This window comes from Nuphar pumila, chromosome 17 (assembly GCF_984573655.1).
Source record: "Nuphar pumila chromosome 17, dmNupPumi1.hap1.1, whole genome shotgun sequence".
NCBI lineage: Eukaryota > Viridiplantae > Streptophyta > Magnoliopsida > Nymphaeales > Nymphaeaceae > Nuphar > Nuphar pumila.
Window position 1 is genome coordinate 17,913,700 of NC_143265.1, and position 26,568 is coordinate 17,940,267.

General features: G+C 41.6%; 1 protein-coding gene and 1 long non-coding RNA gene across 2 annotated transcripts; both read right to left on the bottom strand.

The window, feature by feature from the left end:
* Positions 1-224: 224 nt before the first annotated feature.
* LOS4 (P-loop containing nucleoside triphosphate hydrolases superfamily protein) lies at positions 225-26,563 on the bottom strand. Its single transcript, XM_089993745.1, has 8 exons — positions 26,247-26,563; positions 25,010-25,303; positions 24,719-24,922; positions 24,047-24,112; positions 21,499-21,900; positions 21,300-21,408; positions 936-1,021; positions 225-828 (listed from the first exon to the last, which is right to left on the bottom strand). The coding sequence occupies exons 1-8, from the start codon at positions 26,460-26,462 to the stop codon at positions 766-768; spliced, it is 1,440 nt and encodes a 479-aa protein (XP_089849871.1). The 5' UTR covers positions 26,463-26,563; the 3' UTR covers positions 225-765.
* Positions 17,609-19,341, bottom strand: LOC149811743 (uncharacterized). The gene is made up of 2 exons (XR_016428600.1): positions 19,212-19,341; positions 17,609-17,969 (listed from the first exon to the last, which is right to left on the bottom strand). It is a non-coding gene; the product is annotated as an uncharacterized LOC149811743 (long non-coding RNA).
* Positions 26,564-26,568: the final 5 nt, after the last annotated feature.

The following is a 26,568-nucleotide window of genomic DNA, read 5'->3' on the forward strand; positions in this document are numbered from 1 at the left end:
AGTTAATCTAATAGTGTGTCCGTCTGCAAATCAGGCCAAACCCTAATTGCAGCTTTTTAAACTCCCGCCTTGAGCTCCTAGCAAGATCTAGGCTGCATCCAATCAAACTTGAAACAATTTAAGCCAAGTCGACTACAGCCAGGCCTGGCCGAGCCTCAGCACAGGCCAATGTAGGTCCACTGCAAAGCAGATCCCCTATGAAGAAAAGATTATAACACCAACCTGGAAGCAAATAATATGCTTATAAGACATGCACTAATAATGTTTAACAGACCATAATCTTTGCAAGATCACCCAAATCCACAAAACCAATGGCATAAAAAGAGTAGATGACCTAAGATAAAAACAATTGCAGTGCTAACGACGATGGTTCCTCTTTGTCTCAATCTCAACTTCATGGTACACTTTTTATAGCATGAGCCGGTGCCTGAAATCCCTGGGCATCCGCCGTCCTAGACAGCCAACAACAGGACCAATCTACAGCAGAACCAAACCAGTACAAACCCATTGCAGAAACCCTGGTTTCTTTCTCATACAATGGCACTCCACTTTTGAAACACAATCTCATGAAACAACTCAGTATCTTGAACGAGTTTATTCTGTATTTGAGGATGAGCATTAATACCACAAGCTCTTAATGTCGGTAATCAACATCACAACATGACCAACGATAACTGCCTATAATGCAAACTACAGACAGCGGTTGAGGAGCAGCGTCAAGGAAAGATTTTGGACTTCCGGCAGGTTGTGCTACCATCAACTGCTTTAAATTAAACCAGCTTCTTTCAGAGCAGCTTCAAATCCTTCTTCGCTTTGCCAAGATGGTATCTGCACAATTGCGCATTATTAAAATAAGTGATCAGTGAAGTTCAAGCATAGTGAATCATGTGTTGCATTAATAAGAATCATAAAACTAAAATGGACAGGAAAATCACCTCAGCTATGTGATGCTGGAAGTACTTCCCTATATCTTCCATGACCTTCTTGTCCTTCTCACTACACATCAAATTGAACACTACTCCTGTAATACACAGACACTATCATCAGTGATCGAATAGATCAGACATCACTTGAATCCGATCATAATATAACTTATAAAAAAATTAGATGCATTTTAGATGCTAATATGCAATCACATAAGGCTTCCTTGCCATTAAATGTGGTGCTTTGTGGCGCTTTGGATAGTTTACACAACCAAAATGTTCATGACCTATATATATGCAATGCTCTTAAGGGAAAAAGTCTTGGTTTCACAGTCGATGCTACCATGTGCAGCAGCACATCCACCACCATTTTCTTGCCAACACATGGATAGTACCAAAAAGGTGAGAGATAGGTATGAAATGGATGAGAGAAGGGATCCACAGAAAAAACTCTCAAAAAAGGAAATAGAAAAGAAAATGGCTTTTCATTTGAAAATAAAATAATAAATTCATTATCATTTTTACTAAATTAGCATTATCAAAATATCATTTCTAAAAACCACGCATTTGGGTGCCTACCACTAGAAGTTTCATTGGATGGCTTTGGGCTTGGTTACCCATCAGTCAAAATCATCAAGATGACAAAAGAGGAAACCAGAAGATAATGTTGATATGCTAATTTCAAAAACGGCAAGTATGTTCATTTAGCCAACCATCAGGGGGAACTACTGATCAGTTCAACATAGAAAACCTTAAGATAGGAAAAAAAGAGTAATTAAGGGTTTAATGGATCCTAATTATAGTCTCTAATATCCACCCGATATTTTGAGAGTATTGTGATAATTTCAAAATATCATGATATTTACTATTTTTTTTTTAAATAACAGCTGAGAAAAGCATGAAAATATTGTGATATTTTCATGAGATTTTAAATATATATACATATTAAGTATATGGTTTGTGTCCTGTTCCATTTATATTTTAAAATATTTTTTTATTTTTTCTTCATATTTTTGCAAGAAAAATACTACCAAATATATTTATCTTTTTTACTACAACAACAACAACAACTACGCCTTCATCCCAAAACAATTGGGGTCAGCGATATGAACCAAAAAAGAAATTCATTTTGGGTCTTCCACATGAATCCTTTTCCTCCAATCATTTCTATCCAACGCCATGTCCTCGGTGAGGTTCAAAGCATTCATATCCTTTCCTATCATCTCCATCCAAGTCTTCCTAGGCCTACCCCGACCTCTTTTAACTAATATATTTTCCCATTTCTCCAACCTTCTAACTGGAGCATCATTAGGCCTTCGCCGAATATGTCCAAACCACCGTAAACGATTCTCTCGCATCTTATTTTCAATGGGTGCAACACCTACCTTCTTACGTATCTCTTCGTTCCGAATCTTATCTTTTATTGTATTTCCACACATCCATCTAAGCATCCGCATCTCAGCTACACTCATTTTTTGAATATGATGTCTCTTGGCAGCCCAACATTCCGTACCATATAGTAAAGCGGGTCTAATAGTCGTCCTATAAAACTTTCCCTTCAACCGCAATGGCATTCTACGATCGCACAGCACTCCAGTAGCACTTTTCCATTTCATCCACCCAACCTTTATCCTATCTTTTTTACTATTTTATATTTTTCAATTTTTAAAACTTCCAAGACCTTGAAAAAACCTTCAGAAGAAAAAAACTCCTTAAAAAATACTTGCCAAGAATGATATCAGTGATTGATCTTAATCAATGTTGTAAAACTCAAATCAGATTGGAAATAAAAGCTATATATATATATATATATATATATATGAGAGGGATAGAGAGGGGCATAAAAATGGACACTTTTAGGCGAGGGAGATAGATGCACTTAAGGTAAAAAATTAACCAAGAGTACTTTACTTTCTGAAATAGGATTTTGAAAAATAAGTTTTGAAGGATTAGGTGCTCTAGTGATGTGGGACAACCATTTGGGGGGAACAATGTCCTTGCATCACGGATAATCAATCTTATTACAGAAAAAAAAAGAATAAGGAAAGTTGAATGTCAACAAGCATAGGTTTGACCAATGTCTCCATGCATAGGTTTGACCAAACCTATTATTAGGGGTCACAATGCTTCCTAGCATAAGTTTGACCAAACCGCTTATTAGGGGTTTGAGACATGGTTGCTAGACTAGGAAGCAGAAGCGAGAAACGATACAGGAAGCGGCGGAAGAGAGAAGCGATGCATTTTAAAATGTATAGAAAGTGGGAAGCGAGGAATAAAAAAAAGAAATATAAGAATTGAATGGGAATCAAAATGAAACACAAATAAAAAATAAAATAAAAGTGACTAAATATTAAATTTCATGATTTTTTAGTGTAAGAATTAATTTTTTAACAAAATCTAAAAATAATGAATACCAATCTAAGTCACAGGGATTCGGCTAGCAGAGTGCCGCACCCGCGTCGACGCGGGTGCGGTCAACCCGACCCTAGGTGCGTTGACCGCACCTAGGGTCATTTTGGTCCATTTTTTGGATTTTTTTTTTAAATTGCCCTATGAAATGAGCTGCGGAATTTTGAAAAAACTTTGGGGGGGGGGGCTGCCCCCGTATAACCCCCCGTCAGGGGCAGCCCCCCCTGGACCCCCACCCGCGCAGCGGGACCCGCGCCGAGGGAACCCTGGACCCTATATATATATATTATATTTTTGCCCCTGTCGCACCCCCGCACCCATGTGACATAGCTACCAATTTAGAGAAAGCACGTGGAAGTGAGTGAGAAGAGAGAGAAAACACATAAAAACATGAAAAGTTGAGTAAGAGAACATATAAGAAGAATAGATGAAGTGTGTGGAAAGCATAGGAGAAGTGTGGGGGAATCGAGGTTCTCATCAAGTTTCGAAAGCGAGTTTTTGAGAAGCGAGCTTCCCACCTATCTAAGAAGCTTCCGGTAACTCTGGTTTGAGACTCTCATCCTTAAGTTGAGAAAATATGGTATATGATCAAGAAAGACTACGTGTTTACATATGAAAATCTTCATTCCAACTTGATTATAACATTTGTAACCCTTCTACCGATTAGGATAACCCAAAAAACAACACCTCGCAGCTCGAGAAGAAAGTTTCTTTATAGTGCTTAGGTAACAATATTTTCAATAATTTGTAATCTAGTACAACAACATACAACTTTTGATATGGAGAGATACTTTTAAGAACTTGAATAGCATGTGATTAATCTGAATACAAACAGCTTCAACTCAGTAGATCTTAGCAAATAGCTAGAAAATAAGAGAGCCCTAATGGTTTCCATGATATGCCTATTCTCCCTCTGTAAAACTCTATTCTGCTGAGAAGCATATGGACACGACTTTTTGTGAACAATCCATTTCTCTCTTGCAAGAAATTTTGAAGCACATGACTAATATATTCTCCCCATGAATCTAAGCATAAAATTTTGACCTTCATAGCACAAAACTTCTTAAAGATCTCAAACAATTCACTTATATTCTTCATAAAGTAAATCCAAACATATCTTGTATAATCACTAATAAAAGAGACAAAAAGGTAGAACCACCCTGAGACAAAACTGGTGAAGACCTCTGACATTTGAATGAACAAGATCAAAGGCTCTATATGACTCTTATCTCTTTAGATTCAAAGGATAAAGCAGGACTCTTTACTAACCTACAACTCACACTCCTTTACAGTTTTGACCCTACAAAACTATTGAAAACAAAAGAGATTATAACCTGTAGAAATGTGACCAAGTTGATGATGCCACAACACGGATTTGTTCAAAATTGCTACTCCTAAACCACCTTAAAGACTTCTAAGAACTCAAATCCAATAAATCTAGGTAATATAAGTTTCCTCTATGGGCAACTCTAATCCTCCTTCCTTAACGTTAATCCTCCACAACGCAATCCACAAGAGAAAATATTACATTACAACTATATTTAGTAATTTGGCCAACAAAAATAAGATTCATAGCTAAAGAGATGTGATAAACTTGAGAAATATTCATGTTAGTTTTCAAAACAAGACATGTGAGTAATATATCCAACCTTGGAGACTAGCATAGAATATCCATCTGCAGTGCAAAAAGAGCCAATATGCAAGGATGACAATTACTTAGAATAAACTCTTATATGGTCATGTGACACAATTCACTCGAGTATATTAACCAACCTGAGTGAATACTTGGAATACCAACAACAGCAATACCAAAAGAGGTAAAAGGAGGAGAAGAAGCTGAAACATCAGACTGAGCAAAAAGTTGCTCAAAAGTGCTAGGCTGGATAGCAGGCAGAGGATCTGAGAAGCTTCCTACAAAAAGAGTACAATATGCACTAGGGCCGAATGACATAACATCCTTAAGATTTCTAGCCACTCCAATATTAAAAAAAAATAACTTAAGATTTCTAGCCTCTCCAATATTAAAAACAATAAAGGCCCCGTAAATCTTTTTCTCCAACATAGGGCATGACTTCTTCATGTGACCAAACTCTATAACAATAATAGCAATGAATGAAGCTCATACCACTTCCAAGTCCTTTAGAACCACCTCCTCTAGGTGAATCAGACCTACCATAGTTTGCATCAGCCATCTTTGGCCTCTTCTTGGCACCATCTAGGTACTCTGCATATTCAAATTACTTTACTACAGTCCTCACAAACTCAAGCCTAGTAGGAATAATTTATTCCACCCAGCTTAACTGGGTAACCTAAACAGTTTTCTCTTCCATATGCCAATAGCCCCCAAACAACACTCACAAGGCTGCACGAGAACACCAAAGAGGCAACAATAACATCACCAAAAGGCCCAAATATAATGCATAAATGCTATCCCAACTAGGGATGGGATGGCAGTGGACTGGGGGAAACGGGGATCGAACCACCCCGTTTGGGGCGGGCATGGACATGAAAAGGGGAATGAAGCGGGGATGGAGGTGAAGATCAACACGTGTGGGGATGGATTTACTCTTGCCCCCGCCCTGTCCCCGATCCCCGTTAATGAAATTACTAATATACCCTTATTATATTATAAAATGACATTTAAATCATATATATATATAACCCTAAGTTTCTATTTCCTAACCCTAAAATCGTATCCCATTTCTCTCATCTCCTTCCTCTAACGGCTCTAAAGAAGGACCATTTAAATCTTGTACCGGGGGGGGGGGGACGAGGATCCGTCCGAACCCACCCCATTTGGGGCGTGGATGGGGGACATGAAACGGGGAATGGACTGGGGATGAAGGTGAAAATCAAAACCTACAATGGGGATGGACCGGGGATGGAGGGCAAAATTTTGAGATGGGGCGTGGGTGGAGAGCTTGTCCCCCGCACCCGCCCCGGTCCACTGCCATCCTAAATACCAACACTGCTATACTCAATGCACAAAACGGGTATATCAAGGGCTTCAAGAATCACAACTATCAAGAGAATATCGACATTAGAACCACACAAGAACCACCCCTACACCCTTTAAAATGGTAAACAACAACCAAGAACGACATGATATATGTATGAGATGCTAGGAATAGCAATATGCTTCATTAACATGGCACCCACAACAATGCAATGTTAAAAACACTATTACCACCCCCAAATAAGCCACCAAAAACTCATTAAAACTCCTTAAAAACACCAAATCAAGCCACCAAATAAGTCACACAGACTCCGCGTCGACACGCCCCGACACAGGTGCAGACACGGGTGTGGCTTCGGACACGGGGCGGACATAGTCAACGCACCAGAGCAGAGTCCGTCCACATTTTGGACTCGGTCAACTTTGACCGAGTCTATTTTTGTCTGTTTATTAAAATTAATTTGGACTCGGGTCGGGTCCGGATCTGGACCCAACCCGGATCCAAAACATTATCGGGGTTGGATCTTATTATTGTTATATATATTTTAAAATATATATATTTGTGTCCTCGTGTTCAAAATTTTTGAAATTGCTCCGCACCCATGTGACATAGTCCACCAAATAGGTCCCTTGGTCAAAGCCGACCAAAACCCATGCATTCTTTGCCATTGAAAACCACCAATTTGGATGAAATCACTAAATCTGGTAACCATTCACCACTATTTTCAGAAAGTCTTCAAAAAAAACATAGGAATTCCAACCTAGCTCCAACCACCACAATTCTAGGTTTGTTTGTCTTCCAAAATCAAGGTCCAACAGATCCCTACCTCAACCAATGCAAATTCTACCATCTGTACTGATGATGCTGATCTCAGCAGCACATGCACGAGTCCTGAGACATCTAGATTGACTGAGAATGGAGTTTCCTTCCTTCCCCTTCAAATGATAATTCCACAATCCTTGTTTGGCTCAAATATGGTTAGATTGACTGAGAATGGAGTTTCCTTCCTTCCCCTTCAAATGATAATTCCACAATCCTTGTTTGGCTCAAATATGGTTATGATACCATATCAAAATCAAAAGAAGAAGAACAAAAAGAGGTTGAGAGGCAACGCACAATGAAAACTTCAGTAGCTTGAAAGTGAATGAGTTACAACAATAAAAGAGTTTCTTCTTTCTTAACAACCTATTTAAATCTGAACTAAAATGAACCTCTTATTTTGATTCTACAACAATATTACATAGAAGGACAAGAATGCCGTTATAAATAGTGAAAATGCACAAGGGTTGTTACCCCACATTAAAGATGCACAGTATTACAGTTCTCAAAAACAGAGTAAGAAATCAGGGCTTTGGATTTCTACTTCATTTCCTTCCATGATTTTAAATTGTGTCCCAATGCTGGAAAGGGGCACTTGTGACACTATTTATAGGACTTTCAATTTATCTGAATTGGGTTGAAACAAGGTTGCTAGACTAAGAAGCGGGAAGCGGAAGCGGGAAACGATACGGGAAGCGGAAGCGAGAAGCGAGAAGCGATACACTTTAAAATGTATAGGAGGCGAAAAGCAAGGAATAAAATTATATATATATAAGAATTGTATGGGAATCAAAATGAAACACAAATAAAAACTAAAATAAAAGTGACTAATATTAAATTTCATGATTTTTTAATGTAAGAATTAAATTTTTAACAAAATAAAAAAATGATGACTACCAATTTAGAGAAAGCACATGGAAGTGAGTGAGAAGAGAGAGAGAACACACAAAAAACATGAAAAGTTGAGTAAAAAAACATATACGAAGAATATATGAAGCGTGTGTTAAAATCTTCTCTAGAACCTGCGTTGAGAGAAAGAGAAAAGAATAGAGGAAGGGGAGTTGCGGCTGTCACGATTTCAATCACTAAAATCGTGACCTAAACAATGTATTAATACGTGAGTGTACAGTATGGGTCCGGGTCAGGTATAATATCCAGAGCCAGAATGAAATAAAGCTATACAAACTGTACATTAACAAAGGAACTCGGGTCCGATGTGATAACCAGACCCTAAACACACTTTTTCACCCCCCCTCAAGTTGATCATGGTTTTGAACCATGAACAACTTGCCTTTAAGCGTCCAAAAGCGATCTTTTGTCAAGCCCTTTGTAAAAATGTCTGCAACTTGTCTTTCAGTATTGACAAACTCAGGCTCAATCTCTTTTTCTTCAACTTTTTGTCTCACAAAATGTTGGTCGATCTCAATATGCTTAGCGCGACTGTGATGTACTGGATTGAATGACATATTGAGAGCACTTTGATTGTCACACAGCAAGGTGAACGGAGAGATCGTTTCTCCCACTTTAGTTAGTAAATGCCTGACCCAGGTGACTTCGACAGTAGCGGCAACCATGGATCTATACTCAGCTTCAGTGTTTGATCTAGCAACAGCCTTTTGCTTTCTACTACTCCAAGAGACTAAATTTCTTTCAATAAAGACACAATATCCTGAAGTAGACCTTCGCTCATCAGGATCTCTTGCCCAGTCCGCATCACAATATACAGTAAGTTCACGCACATCCTTGCCAGACAACTGTGGAGAATATATACTGTGGAGAATATATGATGCAGACCACGTTGGAGGAGGAGTGAAACAATGGCCCACCGTGAATCGGTGTGGCTGAACTTCTTTATTAAACTCAAAAATGTTTCAATAAGCAATGGGGAATTCAATAAACAGTAAAGAACGTAAAGGAAAACAGTAAGCAGGTAATAAAGAAATAAGAAAACTGCAGGAAGGAAAAGACGACTGGAACTTTTCAATAATCTCCCCTCCACGCAACCCTAGGAAGGGTCTTTTAAAGGCTATTTACTGGACCCGGGTCGCGGATCCAAATTTGGATCCGACCCACGATCCAGGTCAGCCTCTATCTGCGGCTGGTTCTGGGGCGTGCGAACACCACGCCTGGCGTAGGTGCGCAGGGGTACCTCCCTGCATCGTGGCTCTGTCCCTGCAGGTGAGTCATACACGCGGGGTCCTCCATCTGCTCTTTGTGGCGGATCGGGTGGCACGATGGACCCAATTGAGTCCTGCCCTTCATCATTCTCCCCTGGTTGGGAAGAAGTCGGCTCTGTCGACTTGTTGTTGCCACAGTAAGCATATAGATCAGCCACGTTGAAAATAGGGGAAATATGCCAATCATCGGGCAGCTCAAGGAGGTAAGCATTCAAACCCAATCGCTGAAGGATCCTAAAAGGGTCATACTTCTTAGGACTTAATTTGCTATAGGTGCCTACAGGAAAACGCTCTGGACGCAGATACACCCAGACAAGTTGACCGACCTCAAAATGGACATCACGACGACCCTGATCTACGAAAGCTTTGTAGGTCTCATAGCTTTCAACAAGTTTGGCCCGGACTTGTCTGTGAATGTCACGCATATATTAGACGGCATCAAAGGCATCCGGAGCTGGAGCTGAGAGAGCTGACACAAGGGCTAGATCAACGACATGGGTGGGAGACCGACCATACACTACCTGGAACGGAGATTTACCAGTAGAACGGTTAATGGAGTTGTTATAGGCGAACTCGGCTTGGGGCAATACGAGATCCCAAGTTTTGACATTTTCGCCCACTAGGCTCCGTAACAAATTTCCTAAGGTGCGGTTCACAACTTCGGTTTGGCCATCGGTCTGGGGGTGATATGCACTACTGAACTGAAGCTTAGTCTTCAACAGGGCCCATAACGATTTCCAAAAGTGGCTCATAAAACGCGTGTCGCGATCAGAAGTGATTGTGTGAGGGAGACCATGGAAACGGGCAACGTCCTTGAAATAATATGAGGCGACTAAAGAGGCATCGGTGGTGCGCTTACATGGGACAAAGATAGCCATTTTGGAGAACCGGTCAACAACTACTAGAATGGAATCAAAACGACGTGGTGTGCGGGGAAGGCCCACGATAAAATCCATGGATACGTGCTCCCACGGCCGTTCAGGAATGGGTAACGGAGTATACAGACCACTATTCTGACGATGACCTTTGGACACTTGACACACATGACAGCCTTGGATGAACTTGACAACATCTTTGCGCATTTTGGGCCAAAAGTATCGTTCATCTAAGAGAGCGAACGTCTTATCATGCCCGAAATGCCCTGCTAACCCTCCTTCATGTAATTCAGAAATCAACTGAAGTCTAAGGGAGAAATTGGGCACGCATAATTGGTTACCACGGAAGAGGTAACCATTATGAATACAAAAACGGGGGTCGAGGGTGCGATCTGAAGAGATGCACCCTTCCCAGACTTTGTGAAAATCAGGGTCCGTGGGGTATAACTCTTTGCAGTGTTCAAAACCAATGACCTGCACTGACATAGTCATCAGAAGGTTGTTCTTCCTACTAAGAGCGTCAGCCACCTTGTTCAGGGTACCAGATTGATGCCGAAGCGAAAAGGTGTACTCTTGCAAGAAGCTGGCCCACTTGGCATGACGAGCACTCAACTTCTTTTGATTGTTCAGATACTTCAAAGCCTCATGGTCCGTGTACAAGACAAATTCCTTATAAATGAGATAATGTCTCCAATAACGAAGGGCTTGTACAACGGCATAGAACTCAACATCGTAAGTGGAGTATTGGCACCTGGCCTGAGTCAACTTCTCACTAAAGAAGGCAATGGGCCTACGATTCTGACTCAAGACAGCGCCAATCCCCACTTTGGAGGCATCACATTCAACCTCAAAGACTGCATTAAAATCTGGGAGAGCTAAGACAGGAGCACTGGTAATTTTTTTCTTTGATGATCGTAAAGGCTTTGCCAGCCGCGGGCGTCCAATGAAAACTAGTACCTTTTAGGCACTCCGTGATGGGGGCCATAAGGGTACTAAAATTTCTCACGAAACGTCGGTAAAAAGTGGCTAATCCATGGAAACTACGGATCTCTCCTATAGTCTTTGGGGTAGGTCAATCGACAATCGCGCGGACTTTTGCGGGGTCGGCCTTGACGCCATCAGATGACACAATAAACCCTAAGAACACGACACTAGACGTCATAAACTCACACTTTTTGGCATTGGCATACAATTTTTTCTTTCTCAAAATATCTAAGACTTGACGCAGGTGACTCAAATGCTCGGAAAATGAGGAACTATAGATCAAAATGTTGTCAAAGTAGACAACAACAAACTTCCCAATACACGGACGCAAGACTTGGGTCATCATGTTCATAAAGGTACTTGGAGCATTAGATAACCCAAACCGCATGACTAACCACTCGTACAATCCATCACGCGTCTTGAATGTCGTTTTCCACTCGTCCCCTTCGCGTATACGAATCTGGTGATACCCGCTTTTTAGATCTATTTTAGAGAAAATGGAGGCACCAGATAACATATCATCCAAACGAGGAATGGGAAAACGGTATTTGACCGTGATGCGATTGATCGCACGTCTATCGACACACATGCGCATGGACCCATCTTTCTTAGGAGTAAGGCAGGAACGGCACAAGGACTAACACTCTCGCGAATGAAACCCTTTTGCAGCAATTGTTGAACCTGTCTTAATAACTCAGTATGCTCAGTGGGGTTCATGCGATATGCGGGAAGGTTGGGTAGACTCGACCCTGGCACAAAGTCAATGGCATGCTGAACTACCCTTGCCGAAGGTAATCCATCAGGTAGTTCATCCGACATAATGTCGCGGAACTCCTCTAGAAGAGGGGCAACGTCTGCGGGAATGGACATCGATGAACTCATCACTGGCTTCGCCACTAGGGCATAACAATAGTCATCTTCCTGACAATGGTTCAGGAAAAGTCGGTACGAGAGGCCTGCGAATCGGGGAACTCGCTCAGGTTTGTCCACAGTGGGAAAACCAGTCTCCTTGATAGGTAGAAGGACTATCTTATGGCCATTAAAGACAAAAAAGTATGTGTTCTTGCGGCCATCGTGAGTTGTCTGGCGATCGAACTGCCAGGGACGTCCCAAAAGAATGTGACACGCGTGCATAGGGGCTACATCACACCACACCTCATCGTGGTAGTGTTCCCCCATGGAAAATCGGACTAGGCATCGCTGAGTGATGGGAACCTCGTTGCCTTTCTTGAACCAGGCCATCTTATAGGGTTGGGACAACTTTTCGGTGTTGAGTTTCAAGGTAGACACCACACTCTCAGACACCATGTTCTCACATGCTCCGGTATCAATGATGACATCACAAGTGTTCCCCTCACAGTTGCACCGGGTCCTAAAAATGTTATTCCTTAGCCATTTCGATGGGCCCGATTCTCGGGGTGTGGTCAACACATGACGGATGGACAACAAACTTTCGACGTTGCCGTCGAACTCTATAACTCCCCTCTCATCCTCAACTTCAACTAATGAATTGTCATCAATATCACTCTCACTTGCGGACTCGACAATTCCTTCAACAAGATGGGTGTTCCTGCTCGCGGTTGGACACTTGGACGCGACATGTCCTAACTCTTGACACCTAAAACAACGAAGGGTCGACTCACTAGGTTTGGCTTTGGACCGGGTGTGGAAAGCTGGGCCTGACTGGTCAGGTTTGCTAAGGTCTGTTCTAGGCTTTGAATCACTAGGGGAGCTTGCTCCCCTGGTTGGGAAACTCGGCTTGGGTCAACTGGTGGGCTCACTACGGGTCGTCCGATATTCTTGCCTCCGCTTCAGCTTGTCCTCGATATTCATGGCGTAACTGCTGGCTTGATCTAATGTCTCCACTGTGACACAACTAAAATCGTCAGAGATAGCAGGGCGAAGACCCGAAATGTACCTCGTGACCTGCTGACGAGCTGTTTCCTCGATCTGCACACGCAGGGAAAGACGATGGAACTCCGCGATGTACTCTGCTACAGTTCGGGAACCTTGGCGCAGGGTCAGGTATTCCTTGTAGGCTCGCTCGGTGTGATCCGAAGGCACGAACTTTGACTGCATCAGTCTTTGCATTTCCTCCCACGACTGTACGCGCTCTAATCCCTGCCGCTCCCTCGATCGTTGTAGCTCCACCCACCATGTCTGTGCTAGGCCTCTCAATCACGTAGACGCTAGCGAGACACAACGATGTTCAGCGACTGTGTGATAGTCGAAGAAGAACTGCACTGCATAAGACCAGTCGAAAAACTGCTCCGCGTCGAATCGCCCCACAAACTCTAGAAGATCCAGTTTCACGCCATAAGTGGAGGAGTGGTCTGGTGCTCTCTGTTGTCGCGGCTCCACCATTCCTGCAGGATGCTCGTTCCAGAAAATGTCGTTGTCCCATGCTGCTTCATTGTCCGTAGGGCGGTATTGCTCGCCGGGATGCTGGTGCTGTCGAACTCTCCCGATGGGGGGTCGGCGGTCAGGGCGCGACGGTTCCTGCTGACATTGCCTCGGTCTGGTTTGCCCGTGGGCGGGCACCATCTGCGGCCGGTATTGTGGTACTGGAATGACGGGAAGTCCAATGTAGGGGGAAGGGTTCGAGTGAGGTTCTGGTTCCTGGCGGGTAGAATTGGTATAATATGGTTGTGGGTTAGGAGTATGGTGTTGGGCCGGATGTTGTGTTGGGTTCTGGGTCAGGGTTGGGTAAACAGGTGGGTTTGGGTTTGGGTATGGGTATGGGTATGGGTATGGGGCTTGGTGGGTATATGGATGGGTTGACTCGCCCGATGGGATGTGGATCGGGCCCATTCCTACACTACTCGTCGGACCCAGATAGGGATGGGCTGGATCGGGGTTCGCGTTGTGGGGATAATAAGCTTGGTTTGAACTCGATCCCCGATCCATAAGATGATGAGTCTGGTTTTGACCCGGCTCAAATCCAAACTGGAGCTCCGTCCGGGTCCAATATGGGTTATGGTCGGCCTGGGGTATATTTTGAGGGTCGAAATTAATGGGTTGGTTCTGGTTCGGGGCTGCCCGCGAACCGGAACCAACTAGGTAGGCTAGGTAGAGGGTGTCTAGACCCAAACCCATTCCCTGAAACCCAATGGTTTGTCCCAGCGAAACAGGCCTGGGTCCTGTTGCATCAAAAACTGGATTGGTTCCTCTTAGATCTAGCCCAATCAACAAGGGTTCGCCAACTCCAGCTCGTAGGGATGCGACTACAGAGCCTCCCCGTGTGGGGTCGGGGGAGAAAGGTAAGTCCCTCCCAAGCCGGGCTGATAAGACCGGGCCAGCAGCAGGGTCCAGCGTGACGCTGGGCCCCTGCCGACTCAACTCACTCTGCGACACAACCCGAGCGAAACCCTGCCACGATCTCGGGCCTGCAGGTTCGGGCTGACCTTCTGCGCAATCGCTGTTACGCCTGGCCACGAACCCTGGCCTGCAGGTGGACCCAGCGTACCGCTGGGGCCCTGCAGGCTCGGGTCCACCTGCGATACAGGCGCAGTTACTCGTTGTCGGGAGTGGGGTACTCTTACCAGGGAATCGTTGTTCTCCGAGATCCCCTGGTGCTGTTGAGAGATGTCCGGACCATGCATGGACGCTGGAACTGCTGGGAAGGCCGGTCCTTGTTGTAGGGGTGTCGGCTGAGATGATTCGGCAACCTGGGGGTTCAAATTTGCAAACGCGCCATCAGCGAAGCCTGCATCTGGTACTGCGCACGACCCCTTGCGCAACTCGAGTGTCGTCAAACGATTATCTATCCCATCCAGCCTTTTCGATAGGCCGGCAACATCCCGACTCGTGCGCAACATGTTCTCCTGTATTTTCGTCAACACCTTCATAACACGCAGCATTGGATCTTCGTTGCTCGCCTCCTCACGCGCTTCGCCTTGTACCGGATCGGTTCCCGCCTCAAGAGCCATACCGCTGATGAAGGTGGAACGCCGGCTCTGATACCACTTTGATGCAGACCACATTGGAGGAGGAGTGAAACAATGGCCCACCGTGAATCGGTGTGGCTGAACTTCTTTATTAAACTCAAAAATGTTTCAATAAGCAATGGGGAATTCAATAAACAGTAAAGAACGTAAAGGAAAACAGTAAGCAGGTAATAAAGAAATAAGAAAACTGCAGGAAGGAAAAGACGGCTGGAACTTTTCAATAATCTCCCCTCCACGCAACCCTAGGAAGGGCCTTTTAAAGGCTATTTACTGGACCCGGGTCGCGGATCCAGATTTGGATCCGACCCACGATCCGGGTCAGCCTCTATCTACGGCTGGTTCTGGGGCGTGCGAACTCCACCACGCCTGGCGTAGGTGCGCAGGGGTACCTCCCTGCGTCGTGGCTCTGTCCCTGCAGGTGAGTCATACACGCGGGGTCCTCCATCTGCTCTTTGTGGCGGATCGGGTGGCACGATGGACCCAATCGGGTCCTGCCCTGCATCAATATATCAACCCATCTCCAATGGTCCCTTTCAGATATTTGAGTATCCTCTTAACCGCCTCCATATGTCCGGTATGTGGTGCATGCATAAATTGAGACACTTGATTAACTGAATAAACAATATCAGGTCGAGTAAATGTGAGATATTGCAACATCCCTATTAGGCTGCAGTACTTGGTAGGATCCTCACACAGGTCTCCATCATGAGTACTTAATTTTTGGTGAAGCACACTTGGAGTGGCTAAAGGTTTGCAGCCTTTCATATCTGCCCTGTTGTATCATATACTTGTGTTGAGTGAGAGTCAAGCCATGAGCCTGGCTATCGACTTCTACGCCAAGAAAATAGCGCAAGGCCCCAAGATCTTTCATCTTGAACCTTTGACCTAATAGGTTTTTCACTTCCTTGATGTGACCGTCAGAGTTTCATGTGATAATTGTATCATCAACATAAATTAATAATAGAGTGATCACATTCTGACTTCTAAAAATGAATAATGAGTGATCCAGTAAAGAGCGTGAAAACCCATGCTTTTGAATCTCAAGAGTGAAGCTGTCAAACCAAGAACAAGAGGCTTGTTTTAGGCCATAGATAGCTCTTTTTAGCCTGCACACATGTGTTTTGCAATTTTGCTCTTGATATCCAGGGGGTTGTTCCACGTAGACTTCCTCCTTCAAATCCCCATGCAAGAATGCATTCTTTACATCAAGTTGACTCAACTTTCATCCATGTTCAACGACCAAGGAAAGAATAATTCGAATTGTTCCCATTCTCACCATTGGGTTGAAAGTTTCATCATAGTCTTGCCTTGCTTCTTGAGTAAACCCTTTTGCCACCAGTCTTGCCTTGTATCGTTCAATAGTTCTATCTGGTTTATACTTTATTTTGTAGATCCATTTGCATCCAACAACATTTTTGTCAGGTGGTCTGAGAACGATTTCCCAGGTTCCACATTCATGTAAGGCTTGCATTTCATCATTCATTGTTATAGTTGACCCACCTATCAATAGGGTGTCGTACGCGATTGGATCTTCTGACCTCAAGAGTATGAGAGGAAGTAGGTGCAGCTGCTGAAGTGTGATTTGAAAGATCTTGCGTTGTCGTTCTCTGTCTAGTATAGCAAATGCCCTTGTATCTGCCCGGTACGGATGGTATTTCTTCCCCATTCTGTGATCCCGATGTGCCAATAGTCTCAGAGGTTTCTTCTTCATGTTGTCCACAATTTGGAGAACATACTTCATTAGAACTAGCAAAAAGTTCAGAATTCAGCCAAGGATAATAAACTTCGGTGATGGTAGGGGACATATCCGTTGTGCCAGCTTTGTGATCAAAATTTTGTTCATCAAAGATAACATTTCTTGAGATTCTGATACGCCTGTTGGCGGGATCATAACACCTATATCCTTTGTAGTCATCTGCATATCCTACAAATCTACACTTCTGAGCCTTGTCCTGAAACTTGTTTCTCAGGGACCGATCAATGTGCACATAACAAACACATCCGAAGGCACGCAAATCATAATAACTAGGATGAGCTCCAAAAAGACAGTAATAAGGAGACTTATTTTCCAGGACAACCATGGGCAGTCTATTTATCACATGTACGGTAGAATGAAAGGCTTCTGTCCACAGATTGGTGTGAAGGTTACTGTCATAGAGCATACTCATGGCACTTTCAACGATATGCCTATGTTTTCGCTCAGCAATCCCATTTTGTTGAGGGGTGTGTGGACAGAACACCCTTCTTCCTATCCTATTATTTTGAAGAAAAGAAATAAAGTCACTAGATGAGAACTCCCCACCTCCATCACATTGGAAGAATTGGATAGACTCAGAGAATTGATTTTTTACTAAGGAAAGAAAATTTTGAAACAAAAAGAAAACTTCAGACTTATTTTTTATGAAATATATCCAGGTGTATCGAGAATAGCTATCAACAAAGGTTAGGCAGTATCTGCTTCCAGATCCAGAGGCAACTGGGGCAGGTCTCCATACATCAGAACATATTACCTCAAATGGTTTTGAAGCTCTCTTATTAATAGAATGAAAAGGTAATACATGACTTTTGCATAAAAGACAACTGAAACACTTCTGATTTTTCTCATCCACATTGAGACTTTCTTTTGGAATAAGATTATTAGAAACAGGTTTCTCAATAAAATGACTCCCACAATGTCCTAATCGACTATGCCATAAGAAAGGCTTATTACATTCAGAAATACTAAAAACATTTGCAGCAGAGGAGGAACACGACTCTAATGAAGACTTTGAATCCAGGTGAGCAGGGCGAACGGAATGACATGAGCTTCTTTAAAAACATACATATTGCCTCATCTCTTTCCTTCAGCGAATGTTTCCCTCGTGCGAAGGTCCTTGACCTGCACAGAGAAGGGAGTGAATTCGACTGAAGCATAATTATCATCAACAAGTTTAGAAACAGAGACAATATTTTTCTTGATGTTGGAAGCATGTAGGACATCAGAAAGCTCAATAGTAGAATGTGACATGGGCAAGGTTTTAAAACCCGTGACTCGGAACTCGACTTGTTCTTTATTGACTCGTGACTCGGCGGGTCAACTCAGTGACTCGGACCGGGTTTTGTTAACTTTTGATTTTAAAACAAAGACAATATATAAATTGTCATTTAAACATATAAAGGTTTGTAGAATGACTTAATTACTAGTTTAATTGATTAATAAGTAAAATAACATCAAGTAAAACTGCTCTTAATTCAAATATCACATTTACTAAAGAAACTAAACAAGCAGAAGCAAGTCTTTCAAGACAATATATTAAGAATGACTTAATTACTAGCTTCAAGAACTTTAATAGCCATGCTCGATCATGGTTTACATCCTAAATATATGGACATAGTTGTTGTGTTGCAGGGCCTCAGAAAATCCTTGCAAAATTTTGGGAACATTGAACTTTATCTTGATATTTGTAAGTGTGTTTCTGATGTAGAGTTGATTGGACCATGCCTTATATATCTGCACATAAATGCATATGTATATATATTATAATGATAAATGTGGGCATTTTATGCTGTTGGTTTTGAACAGGCTGGCTGCCAACTATTGTGTAGGTCTCAGAGATGGTTGCATGAGGGATCAGTTATGTTAGCTGGATTAGTGGATTCACTCTATGTTCATTGAGGGGTACTGGGTTTGATTCCTTACCTGGAGCTACCAAAAGGAATGAATGATTGACAATTGGACATGTGAAATTTGATTGACTTTTACTAATTTTGTGATTTTATATTAAGTTGGTAAGCCTATTGTTATTATGCTATTTGTTCTTTGAAAAATGAACACTTACATATGAAAAAAAATGCCCATAGCCTTTGAAAAATGAAAAAAGAAAAAAGTGCCCAAAACTCGCCCGAGTCAGGCCGAGTCAACCCGAGTCAGGCCGAGTTTTCGCAGAACGAGTTTAGCTTACCGAGTTGACTCGTTGGAGGGCCGAGCCGAGTCAGCCGAGTCACCGAGTTGACTCGGCGAGTTTTAAAACCATGGACATGGGAATGACAGTTTTTCCAATATGGGAAACAGGATGGTGGGATCCATCTCCAGTGACAATTTTACTTTTGCCAAAATAAAGAATAGGATTAGAAAGCTTACCTGCATCACCAGTCACGTGAGTTGCTGCCTCTGAGTCAACAAACCAAGTGCCTTGATCATTCTGCTTTAATTTCAATTCTAACAAGGCCGATATCAGCAGATCTTTAATCTGGAGAAGAATGAAGATCCATGAAGAAAGGAATTTTAACAGGAGTATTCACGAAGTGCTTAATCTACTGCCAGAGAGATTTGCTGATCGCCTTTTTTTTTTGTTTTTTGTTTTTTTTTTTTTTGCTGAGTAACCTTCAAAGATTGGCGACCAGAGGCTGTCAAAAAAAAAATCTAAGTTTTCCCTTCCACCTTTTTATAAGGTTTGATATTTAAGCAATGGGATTTCTCACACGAATAGAGTTTTTTTTTTGCGGCTGACTGTATTTTCAATGTGAATACCACCTGTGGCAGCGAGAAGAAATATGTTGCGAGAGAGGACACTAAAAAAATGGGAATCGAATCAAATAATAAAAAAATTGTCACACAGCAGGTCTGGACAGCAAAGGACGTTTAATATCTCAGATCTGACTAAACTTCACGGTCAGATCTGGATATCCAGTCCAAGTGAAAAAGAAAAGAGATACGCAGGGGAAAATGCGCAGAGGACACAGATCTGGTGCACCAGATCTGAAGAAAAAATAGATGAAGAAGAGGTTGGGTTGTGGGTCGACCTTAGCGTTTCACGTGAAACGGGAGGTTCACGTTAAACGAGTTTTTCCTCCCCTTTTTTTTTTGACGCACAGGATTTTCATGAACCAAGATTCACGTGAACTCCTCACACGTGAACTTAGGGATTCACGTGAGGCGTGAATCCACCAAAAGGGAACTAGAGCGGAGAAACGAGAGATGGAGATGGAGATGGAGATGGAGATGGAGAAAGAAGAAAACTGAAGAAGAGAAGATAAGAGATGAAGGAATTCTCAAACCTTTGATTTGTCGCACCTTTTGGAAGCCTCTTCAACCCCTAGATGGATCTCGACTCTGATACCATGTTAAAATCTTCTCTAGAACCTGCGTTGAGAGAAAGAGAAAAAAATAGAGGAAGGGGAGTTGCGGCTGTCACAATTTCAATCACTGAAATCGTGACCTAAACAATGTATTAATATGTGAGTGTACAGTATGGGTCCGGGTCTGGTATAATATCCAGATCCGGAATGAAATAAATCTATACAAACTGTACATTAACAAAGAAACAAGGAACTCGGGTCTGTGAACTCGGGTCTGATGTGATAACCAGACCATAAACACACTTTTTCAGCGTGTGGAAAGCATAGGAGAAGCATGGGGGAATCGAGGTTCTTATAAAGTTTCGAAAGCGAGTATTGCGCTTCCAAAGCGAGTTTCCAGGAAGCGGGCTTCACACCTATCTAAGAAGCTTCTGGCTGGGTTGAAATCAGTTCACATTCAGACTTGAGCCAAGCCCCAAAAAGGATGGAGAGTGTTTTCATAATAGTATCTAAGTGTGTACTAGGATCGGTTTTGAATTTGTTCGACCTCGTATCTTCGGGACTAGAAGCACTGATTGTTGTCGAATTTGTGTTTGGATCCGAATCACATCTAGTCTTTCTTTTTACCATGCAAATTGTGTGCTTTCAATTTGTTGTTGCTAACACGTGTGCATGGAATTTTAATTTTTTCTTGTGTAAATCCACTATATTATGATCTTACTGAGTTAGGTATCACTAAATCGCCTTATGCAAATAACTGTATGTGATGCTATAATATAGCTAAAGAAGAATGCCACCTAAGTTACAATTATGCTGTAAGAAATGCACTCCCAAAAGAAAGGCAATTAAGATTCTCTAAGGAACAAATTTTGCTTGGTCATTTAACCAGGAATAATTGCTACAGCATAAAAGTAAAGGCAAACATGTCAAGCTTCATATGAAGCTAAAAAATAGGGTTCAAAGCAAGCAAAATACTGAATGTTACCAACACTTTCAATTTGCTTGAATTTCACATAGAATAAAGCTTTAATGATATGATTTTTTTGCTACTGATACAACTAATAAAAGAACATGTATCTTCACCATATAAGGCAACTACAAACTGTCGGCACTGATGCTATAGCCAATAAAAGTTTGTGAATGTGCTCACCCTTACGACCAAAACGACCAGCTCTCCCTATTCTATGCAAATACACCTCATAGTCAGGTCCACCAAAGTTATGCTTAACAGGGAGATCATAGTTGACAACCAAATTAACCTGTATAAAGGGGACAGAGGGTGTTAGTTTCAGAAGGTAACAATATACAGTTAGTGAAAACAATAATATCTGCATTTGAAATATGAGCACCTGAGATTGATCAAACCCTCGAGCAAGAACATCAGTACATATGAGAACCTTAGTCAACCCTGCTTTAAATTCCTTGATAAGTGCATCTCTCTTCTCTACCTCAAGATTGCTTGATACAGCAGTACAGCTCCACCCTGCATCTGAGAGGGTCTTGTGCAACTCAGCTGCACTTTTCTTCATCTTTACAAAAATTATAGTTTGTGCCAACTTCTCCGCCACCAAAAAGATTCTATCCTTCAGCAGCTCAAGTTTCGCAAGCTCATCTGGGCAATACACTTTATACTGCTTGATTGATTCCAATGACAGCTCTTCTTTCTTTACAAACAACTGATTACCATCCTTGACAACTTTAGATGCAAAATCCTTTACAGTCTCATTGAATGTTGCAGAAAATAAAAGCACCTGACGTAGTTAAAAGAAACTCGTGTTTTGAACAAGCTATGTAAATCAAAGTGAATGGCAAACACAAACATCCACAAGTATAAAAGGAAAAGACCAGAGCAATATCATTTGTAATTTGTACAGCATGTTTGCAAGCAACATAACATCTATAGTTACATGCACAAATGCACATCCTAGAAACCATGTGCAGCATAGAAAACTTAGCAACGAGTATATACATATCCACATAAAGTTAGGGATGGACAGGAATGGAGCTATTCAAAATGTCTTGCTGTCGGTATTTTTATGAATATAAACATTTTGAAAAAAGCAAAGGGTTTCTTGAAAAAACTAGGTTAGCAGAAAAAATGGGTCAGCTGGAGAATTTTGGAGTTTCCCCTTTTTATTGATGGAAAACAAAAACCAAAGAAAAAAATGAGAAAACTAGAAAAAAAAATCTCATAGTTGCCAAGGTCACTAGAACTTTTCTCACCGATCGTCGATGTCGCCATTAAATGGGGAGAAGGGTGGGACCAAACTGGCCTCACTCTACTGACTTAAGTAAACCTAAAAGGAAAGAAAAAGGTGTGTTACGGGTCAATTTGGATCGAGATGGACCCAAAAGAAACCAACCCAAACTAGGTACATACCGGTACCTGCACTCGTACCTTGCCGTATTGACACGGGTACAGCTTAGGTATACACATTCGTGTGACATAGGAAGGTTACAACTAATGAATGACGCTCTTCCTAAAAAATGGAGCTAATTGATTTGTCATGAGAATGGGTGGTGGACAAGACTTTTAAAGGGGTGAACACATAACCACATAACCAAAAGATGGCCCTGAAAGTGAAAACCTACATTCAAGTGGGCCAAGAGTCAGGTCTTTGGAGGGATTGAGTGAAGGTTTTAGATAATTTAAAGATAAGACTAAAGTCAAGCTTCGGAAGGCAACTCAACTAACTTCTGCAATGATCACTGGATAGGAGAGTGCCTTTGCTAACACTGTAATATTGCTACAAATAGTGAAGCCAAATGGAGGAATTGTTGGGCAAGGGCACATGGCTTTGGAAGAGATCCTTTTGATCATAGCATAGTAGTTTTGCAAGATGTTGATCATATTAAGTCCTCAGTGGCTTATTTTCAATAAAATCATGATTCTCAATGGGCTTGGAACCCTTAGCAAGGAGTTATTTTAAGAAGATTTTTTTGGGTTTTTTGACCAACATATGGGACTGCTACTAATTCTAACTCAAGGATTGAGGACTTAAAACAAAGGAAAAAGGAGTCCATGTATTACCTCTTCTAGTCTTGCAACTCTTTTTAAAGGCTATTCCGATGGACCTAACCTGTGCTGCTTGGAAGAGTACATTATTGAATGCGGCTTGAAGAAATATGGCTAATGAATGAAAAGACTTAGACAAAAAATAGTGCATCTTTGGACATGGTGGTTTTTCAATGGATGGTGGACTATTTGGCTTGAAAGAAATTCCAGAGCCTTTGAGAATGCAAACTGCCAGTGTAATGGTTTTGCACCAGAGGATTATGGCACACATGGTTCTATGCATCAAATCCCAGTAGCCGGGACACTAGTGCCTATAAGAATTGTTCCTATTTTCTACCCTATCTTAGTGGATGACTTGGTCACCACCATTTGACCACTACCACCACCACCACCACCACCACCACCACTAGTTATAATTTGTTATCCAAAGGCTCATTTAATTATCAATAAAGAAAGGACTACATATAAAATGTGTTATTTATGTTGAAATAAGAACACATCCAAACAGGGCCTTAAAAAATTATCAAGTACATTATACAACAATAAACACTTTCTTTTTTTGTTTTACTATGATATGTTTCGCTTTACATAATTTGCTGAAACAAAAAAAAAGGAAACATATGACAATCACTAAAACATAATGTGGATATGTGCCTTATATGGCACGCACATCTCATTCAGTTCACACTGAAAATAATCAGATCAACATTTTTAATGATGGCTCATACTTCTGACACAGATTTTCTCAAAAGAATGTAAGAGAATAAACTCACCCTGTCAATCAAGATAAATACAATATTTAACTCAAATGTGATAAAAAAACATGTCCGGATTATGCATCATACAGTATGCTAGACTACTGAAGAGCAAAAAGCACTAACCTGACAGCCACCAGCACTTCGTTCAATGTACTTCATGATTCGCAAAGAATCATCTTGGAATCCATCCTAGATGATAAAGTGAACATTAGAATTCCAATTGAGGAGCAAAGAGACAGAGATATACTCAAGAATGAAGCTTATTCATCTTACATCACCTAACCACACGAGCTTTACATATATATATAGTTATATACATATATATATATAGAGAGAGAGAGAGAGATGATGATGTAATTATTATTGCATCCACCAATTGATACTAAGACACATAGAATGTACAGAATTCTGAGAAATATGATGGTTATCCAATGGCTTGTATAAGCAGAATATAAATAGGTGTGTCCATCTCACAGAAACCTGAGATGGGACAGTTTTGGCCTCAAAATTTGTATCGCAAAGAATCTCAGAGAATAAATCCAAAAAAGAATCTATTCAATTTAGGGTTAAAATTTCAAACATAAAGGAAATATGTCAAGTTTAATCAATTTTAAGAAAGAATTCAATGACAAAATTTCACAACCCCTCCCCATATGCAAAGGAAAAAAAAACAAAGAAAAGTAAACTTGTATGCACTGTTTAAAAATAGTGCCGAAATCGATAAAACAAGTATTCAGGTTCTGTTACTAAAAATTACAGTAAAAAGAACAATAGAAACCAAATCTTATGGAGAACCTCAGCTAACATCTGATCAGCTTCATCAAATACAAGTATCTTCAAATAACGTGTGCTCAATTGTCCTGATGAAACAGCTCTCTTCAGAGTGCCCGGAGTACCAATAACAACTTGCTCAGTAATTGTGCCTCGTGTCAGCCCAGGTACAGCACATATTGAAGTTACACCAGTGTATTTACCCAGCCTCAGCAAAACTTCTTGGTTCTGTGATCATACTCTCATATTCAAAATGCAGGTAACAAATTTAGGATCACTCAAGCTAGTTACAGAAAATGAGATTTGAGCAGAAACCTGAATTGCTAGTTCTCTTGTTGGGCAGACACAAATTGCTTGAGGTGCCTTCTGTTTCATATCAACTCGGCCCAACATACCAAGAGTAAAACATGTTGTCTTCCCAGTACCATTATGTGCTTGTGCTATCAAATTCCTATATGGTGGTATCAGGATCATTGGAAGGCTCACAGCCTGAATCCTGCTCGGTCTACTGAAGTTCATCTCCGTATATAATCCTCTAAGGAGCTCTTGCGATAGATTCAACTCCTCGAATGTTGATGCAGAGGTGTATATAGTGTTTCCAGTTGTAACCTACATTGTAAAACAAGATGAAAACTGTCAAGCCGAGCATAAGCTTCCGAGGGGAAGGGGAAGGGAAAAGCAAGATAAAGAACAAAGATGGGTAAGACAACAACAACCAATTCAGAAGAAGTACATGTTCATTACGGTTGAAGACGAACAAACACACCAAAAAAGAAAATCAATGATCCTCCACCAAATTGATTCCAAACTTCATAGAAATTTGACAACTATTTGAACCATCAAAAATCCTGTGGGACATCCAAACCACCACTGAGATACGTGAAGTTAAATTGACAAACAATCAATCCCACAGAGAAGGTAAAAATAACACATGTAAGCAATATCCCTAGAGTAAATAGTTGACAATCATTGGTCAAACTTGGCATGAATCAACCAAATCCTAAACATATTCATGAATTCAAGAAATCACGAAGCATCTCAAACAAATCAACCGAATTCAAGCTCCCAGACTTTATTGTCTTCAACTTTGGATATTTCAGCGAAACAAAAAACAATCTTTTTACGAAGAACACATGAAGAACTCCATGAGTTTGAAGATCTAAATCGACTGAGCTCGTGGTGAGCATTCAAACTGACCCAAGTCATCCAACAAAACAGAGAACCAATACTGAATTTCAATAATCCGCATCATCGAAAAGAAAAAATAAATAAATCACGAAGAGATTCTATACGTAAAACAGTAAATTTATTCATAAAAACACACCAATACCAAAACAAGAAAGAATAAAACCCTAGCCTGAATTCTACGGGGGTTTAACAAATTACAAAGCATTAAGTATAAATCCCTCAAATTCAAGCCCTAGATTTCCAATCATCCCAAATTCCCAAGATCCCCCGAGATTGAAACGATTCGATTATTCCGAAAAGAGCTCCGAAACCTTCAAAGTCAGATTTTTTAAAATTAAAAAAATAAGTGAAGATGAAGTCTCACCGCTTTGATCTCAGTGTCTTCGGACCCATCCAACAATCCGTTCTCCTCCGTCTTTCCTTCCCCTCCGATCGAGAGCTGACCAACGGCCTCAGCAATTGCTGGAGTCTCCGACGTCGACGTCGCCGACGTCGCCGACGACGATTCCGGTGCATCGTCGGGCTCATCGTCGGCCCACGAACGCCTGGTTACGGTGCCCGGCTTGCCGAGATCCGCCATCGTTGTCGAAGAATGGGGAGATTATTAGGGTTAGGGTTGTCTGATTCCCTCTGGTTTTCCACTCGGGCTTCCTTTCTCGGTGGAGCCCGAGCTCACCGAATAAATA